The sequence below is a fragment of the Hevea brasiliensis genome, chromosome 17, assembly GCF_030052815.1.
Source record: "Hevea brasiliensis isolate MT/VB/25A 57/8 chromosome 17, ASM3005281v1, whole genome shotgun sequence".
NCBI classification, from domain to species: domain Eukaryota; kingdom Viridiplantae; phylum Streptophyta; class Magnoliopsida; order Malpighiales; family Euphorbiaceae; genus Hevea; species Hevea brasiliensis.
This window is the reverse complement of record NC_079509.1, coordinates 8,921,245-8,945,799: the sequence shown is the minus strand read 5'-3', so window position 1 is coordinate 8,945,799 and position 24,555 is coordinate 8,921,245. Positions and strand designations below refer to the sequence as shown.

Sequence of the window (24,555 nt, the reverse complement as noted above, 5' to 3'; positions counted from 1 at the left end):
AAGAATAATACACCACCCTCATTTGATCATCACCATGATCGGTCAGGCACTAAAACATCCAAACACACACAAAAAAGCAGCTGAAATATGAAAAGAACAATGATATTGATACATGTAGGTCCCTTGATTTAGCCACTGCATATGCCCTCTCAATGCAGTTAACCGCATAAGTTCTCAGTCCTCACATTAACATTCAGCGAGAGAGAGAGAGAGAGAGAGAGAGAGAGAGCTGGCTGAAAAAGCAACAGCTAATAAAAGAAGTTTATGAAAACAACCTAGACATTTCTAATCTAGTGAACAACCTGACACAGAATTCAATAACTTACAGTTCCAATTAAGGAGAGGAAGAGCTAGGCAAGGATCTCACCTTTTTCAGAAGGCCTTTAATTTCACTCTCCAATTTGGCTTTCATTTCAGGAGAGAGGTTATCTCCTGACTTCTCCAGCATTGATGTCATCATCTCTAGATTCTGCCTTATGAAGTCAATGGGAGGAGCATCAGCAGGGTTTGGCACTGACCCATAAGACTTTGCAGGTGTCCTGAATCCCTCAGTAGCTGCACCAGCTGAAAGATGAAGTTGGTAGTTGATAAGGGTTGCACCGAAGGGACTTGTATTCTCTAAGCTTCTAACTGCTTCTGCAGCATCAGCGCTTGTCGCAAAAACAACTTGGGCAATACCAGAATCTTTTGACAACTGCATTTCTGACTCCTTCAAGGGCCCAAACCTGCCAAATGTTGCAACCAGAACTTCTTTCGAAGGCATGGACACTCCTGGAGCAAATGTTAATAGCAGAGCAGTCCCTGGAGCTTCGCCATTAGTCTCCACATTATCATAATTCATATTTATATCTGGTATCCCCAAAGCTGATTTCTTTCTTGGTCGCTGTGAAGTAACTCCTTTTTTTCTTCCTCTCTTCTTTTCAGATTTGGCCGACAAGCTGGGTTCAGCAGGAGTCCCATCCATACCAGCAATACTGGCATCAACTGTAGCCTGCTTAGAAGTTGATTTATCTTTTCTTTTTCTTTTTTTTGGGCTAGGTTTACCTTCAGCAGCAAGTGAGCCAATAAATAAAGGTCCATTGGCCAAAGGACCTGGAATAGCATAGTTTACATTTGAAGTTGGTACACTAGCAGTAAACCCCTCCCTCCTACTTTGTTCAGGAATCGAATTTATCGAAAATGGACCAGTCACCTGTAAATCTACTGACAAGGTTCTGGGTGCCACATTACTTAAATTTACATCCACTGGCTTCTCCCTTGCATTTGGCTCAAGTTCAACATGGTTTGTCAGCTCAGAATTTTCTATCAACGAATTTGTCATAGTACCATTGCCATTCAAGTCTGGTATGCTTGTTGTTTGGTTGGTGCGTAGATCTGTAGGATTTCCTCCTTGCTTCTTTTTTTTCTTCTTTGACCTAGGTTTTCCATTCAGCGTGGAAGGGCCCATCTCAGATAAGCCATCAGCAGCAATATTTGCATTCACATCTGATAATCCATCAAGAGATTTAATTTTCGATCTACCTGATTTTCCATTTTTCTTCTTCTTCTGCATCTTGTGCTCAGCCTTAACATCTGGCAAAGTCTGGCTTGTCTCCTGTGTATCCTTTCCCAGCAATGCTTCGTTACTGATCCCAATCACATTCTTGCAATGCATCTCATAAATGGACTCATCATGAAATACTGATATTCTGAACCTTGAAAAGAACCACTCTATTAAATCAAAGTTTTTACTCTCATTTGGATACAGACAATCGACAGCTATGAAACACAGTTCAGAAAGCAAATTGCCCACAGATGCATCTATCAACTCTGGGTTACTGGAAGCATCATTCCCTCTTATGAATTTTCTGAACCATTTCTTCTGAAACCTCTTCCCATTAGATTTAGAAATCAAAAGGGGTCCAATTAATTGATCAGCAACTGTTTTTTCACATTCTGGCTCTTGAGAAGCTTTCTGAGCCTTGGGGTCTTCTGTTTCACTAGGCAAGTCTTTATATTCCCAATTGACATAGGGATATGATAAGTACTTGCTCTTCTTCCTTTCTCTCAACTCAGAGCTCCTTTCTACTGTTGTTGGAGATCCCAAGATACACATATTCTCCTTAGATGGAGAAGCTGATAGGCTAATTTCTTGACCTTCAACTTTAAGTTCAAAACACCTCTTCCTCTTTCTCTTATTAGAATTTGATGCCAGATCATTTGGGACACCATTTCCTTCATGAAGGTTGCCTTTGCAAATCTCTGCCATAGTATCCAGATCCCCTCCAAAAATTGTGGCTAGGCCTTCATTCTTCTTATGCAGTAGAACTTTATCCTCTGTGCTTTGTGATTCCCCTTTGGCAGGTCCCGAATTTTGCCCTCCAACTTGAGCATCAATTTGACCTTTTGCCATTAACTTGTCACCAGAATTGTCTTGGTCATCAGTTGATTTCCAGAGTTGTTCCATAGGCAACTGACTATGTCCTATGGAATGATAAAATGCTGACAAAAAATTCTTTGCTACAGTTAATTCAAGCATGTCAAGCTGGGAGACAGCCTGTGCAATATTTTTAATTTGCGCAAGAAACTTCACTGGTTCAACCTGGCTACATGAAAATTCCCCGAATCTGCTCCCTGGCAAAGAAGCCCCTTGAATTTCAACAATATCAGATGATTGCTGAATTTCTTTGAGGATACAAGGACAAGTAATCTCTGATTTCAGGCACTTACCAAACTCATCCACCGCTTTCTGTACTGCTCTTAAAAAGCTTCTGGACTTGTTTTGCCCAGTCATCCGTTCAAAATTCTCATGAAAAGGCTTTAATTGAGATGGCAAGCACCATGCAACGTGGCTACTTCCCAAATAACCAACCAACAGGCAGTTCCTCTGGTCACTCCCCACAGCATATTTTCTTGCATCTAATGGATCATAAATCTTTCCAGGCCACCAAGACTGATTTTTGGTTTTAATCCATATAATATCGCCTACATGGAACTTCCCCCTTAGCTCTGCCATCTCCTCATCACCAACTTCTTTAGACTCCTCTTGAGCATCCATGTCTTTGAGATTGCCAAAATTTACCCTACTCAGAGAATCAGAAAAATCTACATAAAGTGATATATTGCCTCCACAAATCTCTAGCTTCCTACCAGACACAACTCTATCAAATCCTAGCAGCTCATCCTCCTTCAACTGCTCATCTTTCACAGTCTTTTCAACTTCAACTTCCTCACGCACAGAACTACCCAAATCCACTAAATTTTCATTCAATTCCGCTACTGTGGAACCCTTTCCATTCTCAATTGCCCTATCAACACCAACATCAACCAAAGAAGCCTTCTTGATTCCAACATTATTCACATCAGCAGAACCAATTGTACTTGTACTACCACTGGCATCCAAATTCTCTGCTTCAATGCCACCAACTCTGTTCACTAATTCAACATTATTTTTTGCATTTTCTTCTATAGGAACCTCCAAATTCGATTCTTCTACAGTAAAATTCTCACTTGAGCCCAATAACTCCGAAGGCCCAGAAGCTTCTTCTAGATTCATGTTGTCTGGGTTTTGAGCTTCTAGGGTTTTAACATCTGGGAGTTTAACATCAAGCGTTTCTGGAGTTTTATGGTTTTCCATTATCTAGAATGTTGAAAAAGGTCTGCCCTTTTTCTCCAGTCTACCAATCTCAATATTACTCCAACAGCTGATCATATACAGGAAAAGAGGAAGGAAAAGAAGAAAAAAGAAAAGAGGTTCATTAATAAACTAAACTAAAATGATTCCCATAAAAAACAAAAGCCTAAAAAACAAAAGAGAAGAAATAAAGATCAACAGAAAATATGAAGAGAACACTTATTAGGGAAAAAATAAAAAAAGAGGTACCTGGAAACAAAACAATGAAATTTACATTGTGACCGAGTTTCAAGACTAGCTACGATCTGACCCAGTCGAGTTGAAGAAGAAGTAGTTTTGAATCTTGTGGTGCAGAAAAAGAGATTATTTAGGGTGGCCGAAAGAAAGAAAAAAAGAGAACTAATGGGCTCTTAGAAAAAGCTGAGAAAGTATTTGGGCGAGGAACACGGTAGAGAGAGAGAGAGAGAGAGAGAGAGCAAAGGCAAAGGCTTGCGTTTAGTGGGTATGTAAGCTGTCCCGTATGTTGAGGTAGTTTTCTGGACTTGGAACACAACACAAACACATAGCAACGCAACATATGCAGCGACTTTGGCTACTCTGGTTTGGTTACATTGCCCTTCACGCGCCAGTGTGGGAGAGTTGGAATGGTGGACCCCATCATATTCACCATCAAAAAAGCCTAATGGCATCCATTACTCTCCTTGATAAGAAAGGATCGTTGGATCTTTTTTCTGCTATTTAGTAATAATCCCACCAAATTAAATGTAATAATTCATTAACAATTTGAATTTATAAAGAAAAGCGTAAATTATTTCACTTTCTCTGTAATTTATTTTTCTTTTTTATCTATTCTAATTATAGACAATTTTTGTCAAAAAAATTATAGAGAATTTTTTTTAAATAATAATTTATTTATTAATTCATTAATATTATTTAATATATAAAAATAAAATTTATTAATTTTAAAAATAATTTAATAACAGATGCGACTATTATAAACTCGAACTTACATAATTATGGATTTAATAACTATGAATTAAATACTTATATCTTAATATATATATATATATATATATATATATATATATATATATATATATATAATTGATTAAAGTGTGTATAAAGCACATATAAATTTAAATATAAATATTTAATTTAATAATTATTAAATTTATTTTCATATGAATTTAAATTTATATTAAATATATTATTTTATAAGATTTAACATGAATTATTTAATTTTTATTAGAGTAAATAAAATAAGGATATATTAAAATAATTAAATAAAATATATTATTTTAACTATATTAATTATATTTTTCTAATACATATAAAAATAAAAATAAACATATATTGAGAGTATTATTTTGGACTTTACATTTTTTTAATACATTCAATCCGTAATGTCTAAATATTAACTCTATTATTTAGGTCAAACTCTATGAACTGAGATTATAGTTTGATAAACATTGTAATTATTGAGGCTTGTCACTTGTATGGTGTGATTTACAATCTACTTTATTCTATTTTTTTAACTAATATATTAAATTTATTTGAAATAAATTATTTAAAAAATAATATAAAAAAATTTTACACAATCATATATGAATTTTATTTATTTTAAAATAAAAAATTTTTTAAATTAAAAAAAAAAAACTGAATTTTTTAATTCTAAACATGAGAATTAAAAAAAATTATTAAATTTAATTTTTATAAAACTTTACATTCCAAATAGAGAGATTAGTTCTCCATAACAGTGGCATAAATCATATTTCTGCATAAATTATAATTTTTTAAATTATATTGTTAATAATTACATCATTTTATTTACTCTTTTTGTTCTTCTTTATTTATCTTTTAAAATTTTTATATAATGATTAATAAAATAATTAAATTATTTAAATTATAATAAAAGATTTATTGATTTAATTAAAATATTATTTATCTAATTTTAAAAAATTATAAAAAAGTATTATATTAATAAAGGTAGGAGTAAAATTAAAACAATAATTAATATTTATTAATTTTTAAAAAATAATAAAATAATTATAAATAAAATAATTTGTAAAAAACGACAAATAAGTAAAATGACAAGAGTACTAAAATTTTGCCACTCTCATTTAAGATCATTGACTGTATATACAAAAACTAGTAAACTCGTGCACGTGCTTTTCACATCGTTATTACTTATGATTTATTTTATGTTTAATTTCTTAATTATATTATATTATATTATATATATATATATATATATATATATATATATATATATATATATATATATATATATATATTTATACTTGAATGTATTTTTAAATCAATTTATGTATATCGATTAAAATACTTTGAATTTTGGTATTAAGTGAAAATAATAATAATAAAATGACATTCATAAATTATAAATTTAAATAATATCATCTAAGAATTTCATTTTCTCAAATTGTATTTATTTTTTATAGATTTAAATTTTTATGCTTTGTATGATAATTAATAATTTATTTTATATACTTAATTTTAATTATTCTATTATTTAAACACATATTAACACATTTAAAAATATTTATGTTTTCTATTTTTTGATAAAATATAAAATATTAAAACCTATATTATTTATATCAAAATTATAGTATGTTCTAAACAAGAAAAATGATATAAACAATAATTAAAGATAATAAAATAATGATTAACTTTTAATTTTCTTTTGATAATGAATGGTTAAATTTTAAATTAATTTTGTATTATAATAATCCTTATAGATACAAGAAATCAAAATTTCTATCAATATAAGAAAGAAAAAAAAATAATTAAAATAAATAAATAATATATATTTTTAATATAATCACATTTGTGTCTAAAAATAATTAAAGAAAATATTTTTTTTTATTAATTAGGATATAAATTAGTTAAGCAATTTCTTATTAATACAAATAAAAATTAATTTATTACTTAAAAAAGGAAAACTTACTTAAGGAATTTTTTATAAAAGCAGGTGATATTAATGTATTACTTAAAAGGATAAATTAATTGAAAAATAGTTAAGTAATTTCTTATTAACGATTTTTCATTAATTTTTATGTAAAAGGTTATAAATATGAGATTTTTTTATTAATTTATTATTATTTTAGAGAGTCAACTTTTTGTCAGAGTACACCACGTAGCAATATAATAAAAAAAAAGCCTGATTTATATTTATATATATATAAATTGATTATTATATAAAAGTAATAAATATGAAATTTTTTATTAGTTTAGCTAATAATTAATTTATTATTAATTTAGCAATTTAATTTCTCCTTATAACATTCCGTGTGAAAATTAAAAAAAAAAAACTGCAATAGATAAATAATTGCAATTTTATCCCAAACTACTTTTAGTAGCATTTTAAATTGTCAAATACTTTTATTTTTATATTTGTTAATTATAAATTTATTTAATTAACGAATTATATCAATACATATATATATAACAAATAAAACTATTGACATAATTTTTGCAAAATTAATGTGTAAAAATTATATTTAAAAGTGAGAGAAATAAAATATATAATAAAAGTGAATTAAAAGGTATAAAAAAATAAAATAATAGTGTTTTTTATGATTACTTTTTTTTTTCTCTACTTTGTTATTTTTCACCATTAGATTGCAACTTATTAAACCATTTTAATGGTGATTAATTACATGGTAAGTTTTAATTTGTAAAAACAAAGCAAAAAGGATATTAATATTGTTATTATTTCAATATATGTATAATAAATAAATAAAAATTTTATTATTGATTTTAAAATAAAATATAATAATTAAATATATTATAATAAAAATTAAAAATACTATTAAATTTTTTAAACAAAATTCAAGCTTCAATTTATATAGCGAGAATCATACCACTAGAACAAATGCCAATCTTTTGTAACACTTTCCTAAAATATTTAATTTATAGTATTTCACGGCAGAACTAAAACCCCTTAGACAATTTTTTTTTTTTTTAGGTTATAAAATTTATAAGCATTTAATTTGCATATTAAAAATTGTGGCCAAGTATTGGACCACAATCCAAGTTTTATCTTTAAGCAGAAGAATAGATTCCATTGTCCTTTCAGTAATCAGTACTGGAGCCAACAAAATGTCAATGATTTCAAAGTAAAAAACAAAATGTTAATGTTGCTAAACTGCAACCCAAGGTGACAGGTTCCATCCTGTATGATGTGTTACGTGGCAAAAGCAACAATAAAAATAAACAAGAGGATGTAAACGCTAAGGTGAAGGTGAGATTGACAAATCAATTGTAAAAGGAATGCCCTAGAATGTTTTTTCCCAAAAATCAATTGTAAAAGGCATGCCCTAGAATGTTTTTTCCCCTGTTACTTTCCTCATGATTCATGCTTCCCAGCAAGAAATACACAAGGTGACTAATAACTTCAGATGCACTCAATTGGCTATTTCATATATGCAGACAGTAGCATATATTTCCCTTCATTTATTTTTCTTCCAGCCTCTGATTCCTCACCATTACCAGCTACAGAAGACTATGGTACAGGTGTTGCATCAAGTGTCACTTGAAACCCTCACGGTGAACAAGCAAAAGCTGTAAAATACGCAGGAGGCTGATGTTCTGAACGCCATTATTTCCCCAGTTAGGAAAGGTTCAAACAAAACTAGCTAGTGGGATAAGACTACGTTTCATAACAACAAAGTTTACCCTTACAGCTTCAACCAAACCTAGCTAGTGGGGATCAGACTATGTTTCATGACAACAAAGTTTAACTTATATACAGCATTTCCATTGGCTGGTGTCTCAGAAATAAACCACGTGAATCAATTCCTAACCACAAGAAAATTACCAGACTTATCAAAGGAAAAAGAAATTAGAAGGGAATGAGAATGAAGTTGACAACTTGAATGCAGTCAAACAAACTCATAATACACAAAGCTGGCACAATCTATTAAAACTGACAAACAAAATGAGTTAAAAGAAGGTAAGATTAGAAGATATATACCACCGCAGTGAAGCAACTTGGAAGAAGCAAAGCTGGAATATTCTTTAATCATTACTCGTTCAAACTTCACAAAATGAAGCCTTACACCAAGAATGGGGTAATTTCTTGCTTGTCATCATCCTCATATCATTTATTGATTGGTACTCGTGTCTTGAACAATACAACTTGATAAGAAGTCCTGCAGATGAAACATTAAATTACCATAATTTCACATACCACAAGTGGCTATCAATAACTTATACATTGATGTCAATATGTAAAGGTGGAATCATGAAATAGGTAATCTATTACCAATCAAAGTTACAACTGCCAATCTAACCGATCTGAAAGAGATATGTGCTGATTTGAGAAGTAATCATAATTTTTTTTGAGACCCGAGCATAGATTTTTTTTTTCAAATATTTTTTTATTACCAGATACAGATACAATACTTCTTGAATAATAGTTGTTGAATTTGCCTTGAGAGAGGGGGAGGGGATTTTCGAGGCATGTACCCACGGTGCCTCACCTTGAATTTCTGCCATTGGTGCACATACAAGTTACCTTTTCCATTGTTTTTACCTTTCCTTTGGACCTTTAATATGCTGTCACTTGACTTCAGAATTGTTGATATACATAATAACTAAACATCACAAAGAAGTGCTAGCTTCCATTTTTGACATCTTTGAATTCTTATCATTCAACTGATTGTTCTAGCATTTCTTATCTGCTATAAAAGGAGGAAGCTTTGACCGAGTGCTAAGAGCAATGTGCTGCTCCTGTTTATCTTTCCAAAGAAGCTTTAATTTGGTGACAATCACGTAGTAGTTCTATTGTCTTTATACCACCCAGCTGCTACCAGGAGCTACCTTCACGCCCCTCTCTGTCATTTCTCTTCTCATTCTCTGAGCTTCCTCATGTCTCCCTACACTGGCATAAATTCTGGCCAATATAACATAATTGGCAGGATTATCAGGTTCTATCTCAAACAAAGCTCTCCCTGCAATCTCTGCTAACTCCACTTCTCCATAAGTTCGACAAGCCCCAAGAAGGGCACCCCAAGCTTTCGCAGTCACCTTCACTGGCATTTCTCGTATGACTTTGTATGCCTCGTTTAACCTCCCAGCTCTGCTCAAAACATCAACCAAACAAGAATAATGATCACTGTTTGCTTGCAGACCATAATCTTCTTGCATTCTGCTGAAGTAGTCCAGTGCCTCATCAGCTAATCCTGCATGGCTACAAGCTTTCAAAACTGCTAGAAAAGTAATGTCATCAGGGCACACTTTCGCCATTTCCATCTGGCGAAATATTTGAAGAGCACTTCTTGCTTCCCCAAGAAGTGCATATGCTGAAATCAAACTGCTCCACGCAACCACATCCCTTTCCTTCATACTATGAAACACATTAGTTGCATTAATAAGACATCCACATCTCCCGTAAGCATCTACTAGGCCACTTCTCAGCTGGGGATGCGGATCAATACCATTCCTTATCGAGTACCCATGAATTTCTTCAATCAAACTCAAAGCTGCTAATCCTACACAAGCAGGTAATAAAGCAAGAAGCGTAATTAAATTTGGCTTCAAACCCAACTCCCTCATTTGCCTATAAAAAGCAATGGCCTTAGACGATCCATCCTCCACCCCTGGCAAACCTGCAATTATTGCATTAAAAGTGGAGGCATTAGGCATGACATCCATTGATTCAAACAAACGCAAAGCATCATGGACAAGATTGGAGTGCATATAAAGCGATATCATCGCATTCCAAACAACAACATTTCTCTGAGGAATTTCGTCGAACAGTTTACGCGCTGAAAAAAGGGACACGCATTTACCATGCACATCAACGAGAGCGCAGGCAACGAATGGGTTTGAGAGGAGACCCATTTTGACAGCGTGCGAGTGGACGGCGGTGCCCAGTTGAGGGCGGTGGATGGCAGAGCATGATTTAAGCAGGAGAGGGAAAACACAGGGATCAAGAGAGAGAGCTAGAGAAGTTTGCATGTGGCGGAAGAGAGCAAGAGCTTGGCGGTGAAGGCCCTGGTTAACGTGAGAGGTTAGCTGCTTCGTCCAAGAAATCAAGCGTAGGTAATTTGATGAGTAGCTCATCATATGCTCTTTATTGTCACCGGCCGTTAATGTTCATTAGGAAAGAGCCACATATATTCCAAATATTTTGGCAACATCTAAAATATATATGTATAACTTGAACCTCAACTTTGAACATTCAATTGTACACTTGTACTTCCCGCTTTTCATGGTATGCCTCGCTTTCATACTCAAAGGAAGTGTTTTTTTCTTTAAAAAAAATAAAATTTTAAATATTATTAAAAAATAATTTGAAATTTTATTTTATGATTTTAATATTTTGTGATTAAATTATATTATTTTAAATTTTAATAGTCTAATTAATATATTTAAAAATATATATATTTTTAACAATAATTCTAACAGCATGTTAATAAAATCCTATATGTATATGTGATAATTATATAACATTCAAATAAATAATTTTAATATTTATAATAATTATTAATTAACAAAATGCAACATCATAGTTTTCATAATTTATAATTTCTAATGCTTTTGTCCTTAAACAAAACGCACTAACGGTAAAATTTAACTTTCTGTTAATAAAAATATACCTAGAAAATTAACTTGTTTCTCTTTCAAAAAACGACTAAATTATAATTTTTGTTAGAAGAGTAAATTATAAATTACCCTATTATTTACATGCTAAACATTGTAGCAAGTGTCAACCGAAGCATAAGTAAAAGTAAAGCTTCTTCCATTGTTTTTACAGTATCAAGTAAACAAAGTGGAGAAACCATCTCAAGGACAGTGCTCCACTGAAACCTGAGGTGATTGGCTCAACGCTGCTTATACATAACCCAAATAAATATGCATAGAGATAGAGAGAGAGAGAGAGAGAGTGAGAGAGAGAGAGGAAGCAAGGACTACTGGACTGTTGTTGTTTTTTCTTCCATTTATTTTGCCTTCGTATTGAAAGTATTGAACTCATGCCAGGCTCTCCATGGATCCAACCACGTCAAGGTGAATTGGCACATCAATCTTAAAGGTCATGTCACAGGTTTTTTGTTGTTCTGCACAACAGTTGCCTGTTGATTTCTTAGCACAAAATTAAAATGACGATATACTGATGACTTTAACTTGATAAGAAGCTCTCAGCTAGCCGGTTCATATCTGCAGACACAGTCATATATCTTTCCTTTAATCAATTTTTCTGCCAATCTCTGATTCTTCACCATTGCCAGCTGCAAGAGAAAGCACACTTGTTACTTTGAAAGTCCACTAACACACTCCTAAAAGACATGTGAACACTCCAACATACGCATGACAGGTGGTTTTCTTGGATGGTGTTTCTCCTCCTTAAGTCCTGATTAAAGAGGTACAACTAACTTTCCCATAGCCTGCATTGTTTGCAGGAAGCCTTGTCCACTAGGACACCCTTTTATTTAAGGGTACAACTAAACATTGCTAACTACTTTTGACATCTAAAATCTAATTGGAAGACCCCATTTAATTGCCAGCCCCAGTGATTATGAAAAGCTAAGTTATCTTAGGCATTCATTTATACCCAGAACATGAAAAGATCGGAGCACTGTCATTCAACTTTCACATTGCAGGAGAGACCTTTCAACTAGGGGAAAAAAGAAACATATAGTATTACCTTCAATGCATCACATTTAAACCGGGCATTGAAGTTGGTATGGAGAGCTCTGCCCATCCCTTCCAAGATAATCTGAACAACACAAATTTCAAGATACGAGTATAGTTACAGATCCTGCCCTTGTAGTTTCTACTGAAGTTCATGTTTGCAACAGTATTTCTCAAACAGAAGGGTAAGCCAAAACCACAAGGAATTAAAAGAAAAAAGGATCATGCTTGAACATATAAATATATGAAGTCAATGCTTAACAAGGAAATAGAAAATAGGAACCACCATCATACCAAATCAGCATCCTTTGCAGCAGCAGCAAGCTCAGAGCTGACCTGTCTCAAATCTATGCATGGACTCCCACACCCATTCTCAACAACCATCAAGGGAACTGAGGAAGAATTCTCTTTTGAACCATCTAAAGTGTTGATCATTGCATCCACAAGCAGGCCTCCTGCTTCAGCAGCTCTGCGAAGAATGTCACAATGCTGTGGACTAGGAGAATCAGTTTTATTACTTCTGTTTATTGCATTATTATCATGAAAAATTCTATATAAAATGGCACAACAAGCATTAAGTTTTTGAAGTCTGATACTTATGTACAAGAATATTATAGTTTCAATGTTCCCTCAATTAGCCACAAAATCCATTTTCAGTAGCATGTCCAACCAAAGCAATCACATTGGAAATTATGGTGAAAAGTGCCAAGTCTTCATGCATATGGACCAAATCGCATTGGCAGAGATGAAGTTGATTTTAAGCCAATTGGAGATCAAGATGAAAAGTACCAAGCCATAGGGACAAACCTTGGCAGCTTCAGCGACAATATCAGGGAGCTCCATAGCAGTCACATCATTTAGTGCTGGGAGGGAGTTTGCTACCAAAACAACCTGCAAATCATTACCATTAAATTTTATCACATTGTAATAATTTGAAGAAAGTTTTCACTCGGAATGAAAGTCTAGGCTTAAAGTAATAATTAGTACTAGACAAATCATTTAAGAGCTGTTGGAATTGATGAGATTTTTCCTTAATGCATGGGATATGTCTCATTGAAGAATCTTATGATTATGGGAAAATCATGAGATTGATTAGCAAAATCCTAGGGTGATTTATGATTTATTGATAGCATTCCATATATATCATTTATCTTCCATTATAGATATGAAGTTCTATGTATTATGTAAAATACACAATACAAGTGAATAAAATGCAGCCCTTTTGAGGTTTTGTGTCCGCAGATGCAAGCTCTCCATAGCCGAACCACGTAAATCCTTCTCTTGCTACTTTTCTCCTATCTTTTCTATCCTTCTAAATTTCAACATAAAATTAGAGCTTGGGTTGAAGTATTTGCTCTTCTTCTCCTTCATCAAAGCGAAGGGTTGAAGTCTCTACTCTATTCTTCTCCTTCATTAGAGCCAACGGTTAAAGTCCCTGTTTTTCTTCCTTAGAGCCAAGGGTTTAAAGTCCCTACTCTATTTCTTCCATTTTTCTCCTCTATTTATCAAGGAAAGAAGTAGACCCAATAAAAGAGAGAGAGAGAATGAGAGTGAGAGAAATAAAAATAAAAAGTCAGATTTAGAGGGAAAAAAAAAAGGAAAGAGAGGACATTAAAAAAAAAAAAAAAATGCTTGATAATGAATCTATGACTTTAGCAAAAATCTCATCAAGGGGAGTGTTGGAATTGACGAGATTTTTCCTTAATGGGATATGCCTCATTGAAGAATCTTATGATTATGGAAAAATCACGAGATTGATTAGCAAAATCTTAGGGTGATTTATGATTTGTTGATAGCATTTCACATATATCATGTATCTTCCATTATAACCATAGACTTGTATGTAAAACACAAAATACAAGTGAATAAAATTAGCCCTTTTGAGGTTTTGTGTCTGTGGATGTAGGCTCTCCGTAGCTGAATCTCGTAAATCCTTTTCTTGCTACTTTTCTCATTTCTTTTCTATTCTTCTAAATTTCAACAAATGCCTTTCACTAGCAGTACAGAGATAGTAAACTCACCTCAGTTCCACGTCGAAGGAGTTCCCGTGCTAGAGGAAGCATCCCTAGAACAATGTCAGCACCTGAGTTGTCCACAAAGAGTAAAGCTCTCTTGTGTGGGCACGGGTTACCCAGCATTCTCTCTTTGAAAACATCAAAATCATCCACCTGAATGATAAGTCAGACATAATTTATATCAACATATGATGCAGTCAAGGGATTCTCTAGATAAAATATGTATTTTTTCTATTCAAGTACCCGCCAAGGTCTTTGCATTTTGTTGCGACTCATTCTGTAAATTTCAATAATTGTTCCTTTGTGATAGAGATCCACACAAGCACGAGATCCCCAGTCAAATATGTTTGCAGCTAGAACCCCCTCAACTAAGGTCAGCAATCTCGTCTCCTACAAAATAAAGAGGATTTCAGGTTATCAACATAGTTGCCAGGTAAAGTACCAAAATTATGATAGAACAATAGCTCAAAGCCTCTCCTGTTCAGGTTTATTGTTGTTTTATATATTAAACTAATTCCTTCTTATTTATTTTATTTTCTAAATGCAAGTTATTAACCAAAATTTTAGACAGTTCATGGTTACAAGATATTTTATTGGTGCTATTGAAACTAATCACTATTCCACATGAGCAGGAGGAAAGGACGTAAGGTAACATCAAAATTATGTATGCATGCCTCTGTCATACTATCAAGCTCCATCAACAAGTCAGGCAATACAGCAAGTGATGCCTCATTTTCCCTGTCATCCAAATACACAAGGGGACCATAAGAAAATAATAAGTGTGGCAAAGTTTGTGTTAATCTGGTAGAGCTCCAGTAAGTGCAGTTATATATATATATATATATATAAAACTTTCAATGTAAAGCTAAAATGCATAAGAAATTGACTTTATTAGTTAGGTAATAAAGCAAGGGAAGCCTCATTTTGTGTCATAACTCATAAATGTCGAGTGACAACCTTGACTTACCATGACTTAAATTTTTTAAAGAATTTATCGAGCACTAAATATTCAAGTGACTGTTCATGTAGTTTCATGTTTGAGAGGTGTATAATTTTTCATGATCAGACACACCATTTCAGTACACAGACCATGATCAACTAAAATGTGAAAGTGAAATGCAAATAAACTCATAAAAGAAATCAGTTAAAAACTTGACTCATAAATACTCACAGGATTTTTGTGAAAATCAGTAGTTACCTCTGTTTTATGCTTCTATAGGCATCAACAAAGTGGAACTCTCTCAAGCACTCTTCTCTTAGTTCCAAAAGATTGGCCAAACCTAACTTCCCATATGCAGCAGGCTCCTCCATCAACCTATTTTGCGGTTGGAAATTGGCAATAAGAAAAAAAGAAATGCAATGGACGCAATGGGAAGCAATGGCACACTTAATTTAAACAATTTAACTTCTACAAGAACTCAATCCAAACAGCAATAAAACCCAAAAAGAGCAATGATGTTTCCAAATTCTTTATGATGAATTGACGAAGATTTGTACCACAAAATTTCAGCATCCATGAAGTAACACACATGCAGAACATTTAAGGAGGTACATGTTATTCATTAATTAATCATTGACAATGTCTATGTTGAAATGACATAGTTGCAGAACATGGTGAGATGGGCCCACCACTTCCTTCAACCTCACAACATGAATAGTTTATTGTAATATATATATATATATATATATATATATATATATATGATCTTCAAAATTATTGTCCTCATCTAACCAGTTCCTTAATAGGTGCAGATATTATAAGAAATGTTCACCACTATTGACCAGATGGCACGATTACCTTGCCAAGTGAGCAGAAAAAGCACGAGCAAAAGCATCACCCCTTCTTTTGGCATCATCAGTTCCACCTTCACTTGCCACTGCCTACCAAAAATTCACATAAAGTTCTTAAATGACAAATTGGCAGTAGCAATGTTCCAACTTCATATGTTTAATGACTATTGATGTTGTACCTTGTCAACAAGATCAGGCAAATGCTCAGAAAGCACAGTGAACCAATACCTATGCTAGCATACAAAAATAAGATAAGAACCTTCAAATTAAACAGTAAAAATAGACACTAACTAGTTTACTAATTATTTTGTACAGGGATTATCAAAATAAGGAGAAAATTTGAATAATGTACTCACTCCAACTCGTTGTGATCTGAGAGGTCAATAGTGTTTGGCTCGTACCTGTTGGCATACAAGTCAGCACACTCTTACCAGGTTAGACAGGCAAGAAAGACAGATGATTGTTCATCATACAATAATATTTAACAATTTTTTGCAGATTCAGTAACAGCTATTTGACTAAATTGGGTACCAAAAAAGTGGAGCAAATAATGCCCAACTTTTCTACATAATGCTTTTGCTACCCAAAATGTTGGCAGCTACATGTTAAAGGGATACAATTGAATGGCATGATCAGAGTCCGAACATTTTGTACCATTCAGTAGTATGATCAAGTTATTTGGATTGATGCAGGAAATTATCTATATGGTGCAATTAAAAAACCAACATTAAGTTTTGCATACATTTTTGGGTCTGCCAACAGAGGAAACACCTCCAAAGTGGGCACAAGATGGAGAACACCAACATTTAATGCGCTTGCATCAGAACGCAGAGTTCCACCTTTGGATGAAGGAACCTCAAAGCCGCCAAGTCCAGTAGTTCCGGATGGAGCCATAGGTACAGGAGCTGTGATTTCAGTTCCCTTCAGCACAAACTTTTCCATCCATGAAATCTGCACGTGAATTGATGGTAAATTGCTTATGTCTGATAGGAAAACAGACACTATAAATAAAAATATTCAAGAAAGAATGTGTATCCAATGATTAAACCAGGAAGCAACAGCAAAATTTGTGTCATCAAGCCATTCTCAATAAAAATTCTATTTTCTAATTTACAAGTATTGCAAAATTGGAGGAAAAGAAAAACTTGAGGTTCTGATCACGACCTTTGTACATCAGGACTACACTAACCAATGAAGAGCATCAAATGTAACTCAAATTCAGGATGAAGAGTGTTCATGCTGTTCTTACTAATACCCAAAGAAAAAAGGGGAGAATAAAAAGGGATTCTACATTCTCCATGAATTACCCATAGGAAGGTGGCATTTTTTTCCACAAAGGTAACGAAGTGTCACATTGCTTCAATCTAGTAAATAAACTTCAATGCTTTTATTGGTCAGCATCTATAAATTGGAACCTTTTTACCTTTAGTAGCTATCGATTTGGTTAGCAATATCTCCTTTTTCCTTTTTCCTTGACCAGATAGATGCCTGCATGCTTTATTAAGAATCTATTCCTTCTTGATATCTAAAATATCAAGATTAAAAAGAATATATGATTCCAAAGAATCACTGTAGCGGAGTTACTTTTGCCAACTTTATTTTGTGCCATACCAGAAACAACAAAAGGTACCACAAAATAGTAGGGCATTCGTATGTCTAACTATCTAACCCATTTAGAAATTTCAGGGGCTAAAGAACCAAGATGTGCACATTGTACAAAGAATATATAATTACTATGCATTACAACAGATTCTTATTTCCATCACCCAATCAACAACAATATGCTTTACCAAATCCAAATTCTCTTCATTGCATTCAATTGTTAATCCATTCAGACTCGTTTACCGTGTTTTATGTTGAAGTTAAAAACTAGCATGGACAGCGCTTATGCCAATATTCACCAACTTTTCACCAAAAAGACTATATATATATATATATAAGAAAAAGTGTTAGAAGAATATCATGTATTTAGATTTAATAAAATTATAAATTAGAATATCAGTATCTAATAAATTTTCAAAGATATAATTTATATATACTTTGATTCAGTTTGGTCACCCACCAGTTCTGTATAACAGAAAATATAACCAAGCCAATTGAATAGGTTAACCCATTTTTTTAGATTATTTTTTCAGTTTGGAATAAATTTTCCAGATTTTAATTTTCTTTCTAACCAAGACCCATTGGTTTCAAGGGAGTTGGCATTGGCAATCCAGGTCATATTGTTTCAAACCCAACAGCACTTGCCTTCTCATTCAAGTCTCCAAGTGGAGGCCCATGAATCTTTCCACCAGTATATGGTGCACCCATTGGAAACCTTTCAACTAACTGATGAACCATCAAATCGTCAAGACCGTGCTTTTCATAGCTCATAAATGCACCTAAAGCACCCAAAAAGCCTTCATGCCGCAGAAACATTGCTTGGGCCTCTCCTTTTGACCTAGCCAATGAATATAAAAATTTAAAATCTCTTTAGATAATTGCAATGATAGACATAAACTGATTATCCTTCAGGCAAAAGAAAAAGGAACAACATAAATGTTATCAGCCTTAGCTCAATTAAAACTTGAAAAATACTACTTGCCAGAAATGGACAGCAAAGGAGATTGTGTCCATGGTATAAGCATGACCCCGTATAAAGAAACCTCCAAAGAAGATTCGCTTAAGCCCAAATCTAAGTGCATTCAAGTATGAAATCTGCAGAATGGAACAGCCAATGCAGACACCAGCACATCATTCAAATTACATAATCTATCTGGCATGATCATGCCAGACAATTATATCAACATAGCATTTAACAACAAATGAATATAACAAGACCCTTGATATCTGAAAACAATTCTGTAGAAATCATAAATGGCTGGTCATCTCTAATGAGAATGAAACATTTCCCTATTAGTTTCCACATGAGCTTGTAAACAAATTCACTAGTTAGTAAACATGTGAATATAAGTGTGCTCAAAGTTATAATAGAGATGGCCAAAGGATGATAGTATGCTACACTTAAGATTTTTTCTGAGTTCCAACAATAACAATCAATTTTATGCTAATATAAAATTTCTTGGTAGGAACAGAATTTAGTCTTTACACAGTAATTCCTTTGAATGACCCCATGCTCTAAAATCAAGGAATAAAATAACACTTCTTGTCCCCAAGGGGTTGCAGGTTTTCTTTTAAACAGCTAAAGGCTGTTCTTCATCGCACAAACTGATCCATGTGTTAAACACTTCATAATTGTTAGTTTTATGAAAAATGTTAATAGGTCATAGCATTATCAATAATATGTTGGAAGGAAATACAGAGAATGATTTAGAAGATACCAATCCAAAATCTAGAAAACTAGGTATATTGCATTATCACTTAATACACAAACAGTCCTTGTTACTTCCTTTAGAAGACAAATCAACAAATGAAAAAATTTTGAGAAGTAAGATCTTTTGCCCAACACACCTGCCCAATGTTATATGAAATCATTCGCAAGAGGGAAAGGGAAATATCTTCTGGTCTGTAATCTTCAAGTTCCTTCTTTTCGGAAATAGCCTTGCCAAAACTAGAAGCAATGGTTGATGCCGAGAGACCAATCTATGACAATTTAGTTAGGAGATAGGCTGTCACAATAATGTATTGAGAAAAAAAAATCTAACATAAATTCAAAATAAGTATTGATGATAACTTACAGTACCAATTTGTCTTGCAGTTAAACAGTCTTTTATTGTGAATTTAACAAAGGATCAAATATTAAAATTGACATACCTTACTATAATCCATACCACCATAAATATCACCAACAAGCATGTCAATCGTCCTATTATCTCCCCTTTGGCTCAATTCTAGCAGCTCGTCAAAACTGAAATGAACATGAATAAAGATAGACATTAGTAAAACTTCTGAACAGAGAACATATAAGAATGGCATAGATATGATAAGAACCTCTTGCACTTAGTTAACAGCCTTCCCAAGCCCCAATAAGTGCCACCACCAACATTCGTCCCACTAACCCGTTCAAACTTCCCATCACTGTCAACCTATACCATACAAAATGGATAATCATACCCTCACGTGTTTTTACCATACCCAAGCTCAAGTACCGAGAAACTAACAAACTGAGAACAGAAAGAGAAATGTACCTTAATCATACTAACACCAGATCCAATGTTAACAAGAAGATAAGGGAACAGATCATTCTGGTCAATCTGCACAAACTCTTTGTGACCCTCCATGTGTGTGAAAGCTTCATGGCGTATAGCCTACACAAAAAAATTGGTTAAGGCAGCAACATGAGTTACTGAGGTTAAGAATAGCAGACCTCCAATAAAGAACTCCAACACATGCATGCGTGGCTAGTAAATCAAATATAAAAACCACAGGATCAAAGTAATAAATTTAAATCATGCTGCTGCGAACAAATAAGAAATTCCCACTACTACATCTACAGAAATGTGAATGTTGTCATTGTTCCAACTATAATCCAGCATTTCTGAAATATGCTTTAATCAAGCCTGTCTATAATAGCTAGGGGGAAAACTGAAGCACAATGCTATTTGAATTATTAACATGAACAGGGTGGATGAGGAAAAGAACAAGAACTGAACTGTATCTTTCAGTATCTCTCCAGTGAGAGTATAATCTAATACCACCAGATAACAAAAACTAAAAACCAAGTTCAAACCAGAATAATCATTGGCATCAGAATTTCACCTTCAGCAAAAAATTTGCCCCTGCCACAAGGCAATCCATCTCATCCTCTTTGTCAAGACTAACCCCAAGCCTTTCTTTGAAAAGTTCTGCAAACTTGTATGCCCCACCACCTGTGGCCTTCTCAGAAAATCAATTTGTTAATAGAAGTTGCATCAGAACTATGAGTGGGAATGGACTAGCAAAACAAGACGATTTGACTCAACTATGGAAGTATGTCTTAACTCAAAAAGCAAGGAACTCATAATTTGCCTAGTATTGGGAAAAATGACAACTGTGTACAGAAAGAATCTGAAGCAAACAATTCATGTATAGCTTCCTCATACTTAATGCTTTTGAAGGATAAATAAATTATTAAAATCATCAGGCCCAAAAAATGCCAGCATATAGTGCAAAGCGCCTTTTAAAAAGAAAAAAAAAATTCCAGTTCAAGAAATGGGAAATGGAGATAGCCACATGGACAGTCACTTTCCATCAAGAATTGTGATCATAGAAAGTGCTACCCTTTGTAATCCAATCACAGAGGTATCGTGAGTCACTTCTGCTGTCTAATTTTCTGACGTCTCTTCGTCTCATCCAGTTATGGCTGCACAGGGTACATCTCTTCCTATCATTCACATTGTTTTCAGTTCACTTCTGAAACCCTTCTTTCATTTTCAAATTTTGAAGATGACCTCTCAAGAGCCAATAATTGTGGTGTACAGGACATAGGCTTAACACAGTACAAATTTACAAATGCATAACTAGAATAATAAATAATGTCACTAAGTTAACTCTCTGGTAACAGATTTTCCCACATGTTTTGTCGTCATTACAAATACTATATTTAACTATGCCTGAACAAATAGTGGCGGATCTAGAAAAAAAATTTTATGGGGTCAATTTATAAAAAATAAATAATAAAATATTATTAAAAATATAAATATAATAAGTAATTAAACTCAAAGAAATCTAATAAGTTGAAAATTATTTTTAAAAAATCTACATTATTATTAATGCTATGAAAATATATATCTTTATATAAGTAACTTAGAGTAAAATTTTAAAAATAAATAAACTTTTGAATGCGTAATATGGTTTTCAACTAATTTTAAATTTTAACAAAAAGAGGGTTCAATAATTAAATTTATGAGGAATCAATATACATAAATATATATATATATATATATATATATATATATATATATATATATATACAAAGAAATTTAAAAAAAAAAATGAGGGGTCAATTGACCTCCCATTCTTGGCTATACATCCCCCACTGCTAACAAAAACGAAACTTTTGATATAATTTTCCTTTCTTTTGTGATAGTTATCTGCTTTTCACAATATGCATAATTAACTCCAAAAAGAAAGGTGATTTAAATGACAAGCAATGCTATGTATGCCTTATTTACAATGACATAGTTACCTTAATTACAGCATTGCAATTAGCTGGGGTCTCAGAAAGCCAACCATGTGAGTCAATTCCTATCCACAAGAAAAATATCCAGACTTGTCAAGAGAAAAAGAAAAGAAGGTAATGAGAAGCTGTAACCAAATAAATTCACAGTTATCAAGATGATGCAAAGTATTAGTAATGACAAAAGAAAATGAGTTGAAAGAAAGATGAAAAATGAGTGCAACTATGCATACCACCAAGGTGAAGCTGCTTGGAAGAAATAAAGTCTAAGCATTCATTAATCTTTCTTGTCTCAAACTTCACAAAGTGAAGCCTTCCGCCAAGGATGGGGTAACTTCTCCTATTACCGTTAGAAACCCCTAATCTCTCCTTAACTGTCTTCTTCCTCCTATCATTTATTGGTCGATCTTCATGTCTTGAAAAGTAAACCAACTTGATTAGAGATCCTGCCATCAGATAATCTTAACTTTCAACAAACCATGATGGCTACAAACAACTTTACGTAAATTAAAAGTGCAACTTACAAATCATTTCCCTGTTTAAAATGAAAATAAAATAAAGGAAGAACAATTGAGATAATAGGCAGGCAATCTTTTACCTATCAAAATTACAATTGCCAACCTAACTCTTGACTCAGATAGATAAATGCTGAACGGAGAAATGTAATCATAAGTTAAAAACTACCCAAAATAGATGCTTCATGTTCTTCTCAGTTGTCACGATGAGGGTTAATAGCTTGTAAAATGTATCTTTCAAAACTAGAAACTCTGTACAGAAAAGAGGAAAGAACATCTCCGCATGTATGATATCACATTAATTGTACCCATTTGAAATCTGAAATTTACAACTCTAATGCCGAGTCAAGCAATAAAATCATCACAGAAATCTTGCTACTTAGAATTCTCCCTCCCAAATAAAGGTGACCAAAAAAGAAGTGACAGTTAAAAAAGGCCATGAGAAGACAGTGTGGAAAATAAAGTAACAAGATGAAGGAGAGGCAGAAGGGGGGAAAAAGGTGCAGACATAAGAGGAAGCACATCAAAATCCAGATTTTATTCCATGTTCGTCCTACCAAAGAGCCAAGAACATTATCAAATTAATAATAATAAACTAGACTTGTCACCAAAAACCAAAAAACAGAACAAAACGAGTAGTCACAAAGCTGAATTACATTGTACCTCCAATATCAAGAGCTAAATGGGATATATCATCAGATTGATTAGGCAACAGAATTGTGGGATCCCTGTCCTCAGAATTCCCCTGAATTGCAGCCTTGCTAAGGTCCAGCTGGGGTCTGGAACCGGACCTGTGAATGGAATTACCAGCAGGAGGAGCCATTTCTCTGTCTCCTTGACTCCCCTCCTCTCCCAACTTGTCTATAACAGCGTCCTTAATCTCAGCCCCTTCCCTTGTTTCTATTATATCGTTAGTTTCAAGAAATGGATCCTCTTTTAAACCAGCCATTAATCCAAAATTCTCACCACCTGTTCTCCCACCTACACATACACACCCAACAGCAGTTTTGGGTCAGAGGCTGGTTAGGTCACTTGTCCTACACTCAAAATAAACAAAATATATATATATACACACACACACACTAGACGATTAAGCACAAAAAGTGACGAGGAAGAAACAACAAATTGAATATAAATAAAAATATATAAAAATTGAAACTCGTATTTTCTTTGTGCCCGTAAGATTGGTATTTGATTATATCACCTAAATTTAGAGCCTATCTGAAAAGAAGGCAATTTAACACCCAAAGATCAAAAATAAAAGGGAAAATTTTGTCAATTTGTTAAGGCCCACCTGATAATACCGAAGTTAAAAAATATTAGTGACATTTAATGCATCCAGTCCAACCAAAAGAAAAATGTTCACTTACATTCAATGATCAGTTGAGCACAATCAAATGTACTTTATAACCCAATTCAAATTGAAAAAGTCAAGCCAAACCCAGATAACAGTCAAACAAATTTTTTTTTTTTTTTTAAAGTAAAAACTGAAAAGAACCCATCAATTAAATTAGCGAGTAAAAAAAGGAAAATACAATTGGTTGAGGAAGCGTGGAGAGACCAATTCAGTTGAATTGAAATTAAGGGAGATGAAGAAACTAGAAGAGAATTGGTGTGAGAAAATGCAGACCTTATTAAAGCAGCTTTTTGTTTGACGAGGATTAGTTTGAGTTGTTGATTTAGGTAGAGAAGAAGGGAAAGGAACGCCAAAAAAAGGATTGTGCTTGCGAACCAGAAATTCAAACACGGCTACCAAACCAAATACCGTGCAGAGGTGAAAGATATTGAGTCTGACTCGTCGCTTCCTGGTCTTAATGAAGTTAAGATGTACTCGCGCAGACAGCACGTGAAGTTCACTTCAGAATGAGA

At 33.4% G+C, this 24,555-nt stretch overlaps 3 protein-coding genes across 8 annotated transcripts; all 3 read right to left on the bottom strand.

The window, feature by feature from the left end:
• Positions 1 to 86: 86 nt before the first annotated feature.
• LOC110642803 (serine/threonine-protein kinase ATM) lies at positions 87 to 4,160 on the bottom strand. Its single transcript, XM_058139958.1, has 2 exons — positions 3,863 to 4,160; positions 87 to 3,683 (listed from the first exon to the last, which is right to left on the bottom strand). Exon 2 carries the CDS (start codon positions 3,614 to 3,616, stop codon positions 335 to 337), a length of 3,282 nt encoding a protein of 1,093 aa, XP_057995941.1. The 5' UTR covers positions 3,617 to 3,683; positions 3,863 to 4,160; the 3' UTR covers positions 87 to 334.
• Positions 4,161 to 7,719: 3,559 nt separating this feature from the next.
• Positions 7,720 to 10,845, bottom strand: LOC110642825 (putative pentatricopeptide repeat-containing protein At1g03510). Of its 4 annotated transcripts, XM_021794993.2 has the most exons (4): positions 8,898 to 10,845; positions 8,607 to 8,784; positions 8,309 to 8,431; positions 7,720 to 8,221 (listed from the first exon to the last, which is right to left on the bottom strand). In XM_021794993.2, exon 1 carries the CDS (start codon positions 10,700 to 10,702, stop codon positions 9,425 to 9,427), a length of 1,278 nt encoding a protein of 425 aa, XP_021650685.2. In that variant the 5' UTR covers positions 10,703 to 10,845; the 3' UTR covers positions 7,720 to 8,221; positions 8,309 to 8,431; positions 8,607 to 8,784; positions 8,898 to 9,424. The 4 variants fall into 4 exon arrangements, with proteins under 4 accessions (XP_021650685.2, XP_021650684.2, XP_057995944.1 ...); XM_021794992.2 differs by having other exon boundaries at positions 8,607 to 10,845; XM_058139961.1 differs by having other exon boundaries at positions 7,720 to 8,431; positions 9,168 to 10,845.
• A 512-nt stretch (positions 10,846 to 11,357) lies between these two features.
• On the bottom strand, positions 11,358 to 24,478 carry LOC110642806 (pantothenate kinase 2). Of its 3 annotated transcripts, none has more exons than XM_058139959.1 (23): positions 24,317 to 24,478; positions 23,350 to 23,667; positions 22,405 to 22,617; positions 22,181 to 22,239; positions 20,773 to 20,889; positions 20,202 to 20,321; positions 20,005 to 20,099; positions 19,828 to 19,921; positions 19,525 to 19,656; positions 18,659 to 18,771; positions 18,322 to 18,514; positions 16,817 to 17,025; positions 16,431 to 16,475; positions 16,254 to 16,302; positions 16,082 to 16,164; positions 15,482 to 15,598; positions 14,958 to 15,021; positions 14,527 to 14,673; positions 14,290 to 14,436; positions 13,076 to 13,159; positions 12,563 to 12,757; positions 12,282 to 12,353; positions 11,358 to 11,865 (listed from the first exon to the last, which is right to left on the bottom strand). In XM_058139959.1, the coding sequence occupies exons 2-23, from the start codon at positions 23,633 to 23,635 to the stop codon at positions 11,776 to 11,778; spliced, it is 2,724 nt and encodes a 907-aa protein (XP_057995942.1). In that variant the 5' UTR covers positions 23,636 to 23,667; positions 24,317 to 24,478; the 3' UTR covers positions 11,358 to 11,775. The 3 variants fall into 3 exon arrangements, with proteins under 3 accessions (XP_057995942.1, XP_021650656.2, XP_057995943.1); XM_021794964.2 differs by lacking the exon at positions 24,317 to 24,478 and adding an exon at positions 23,981 to 24,031; XM_058139960.1 differs by lacking the exons at positions 11,358 to 11,865; positions 12,282 to 12,353 and having other exon boundaries at positions 12,608 to 12,764.
• Between the last annotated feature and the right edge of the window lie 77 nt (positions 24,479 to 24,555).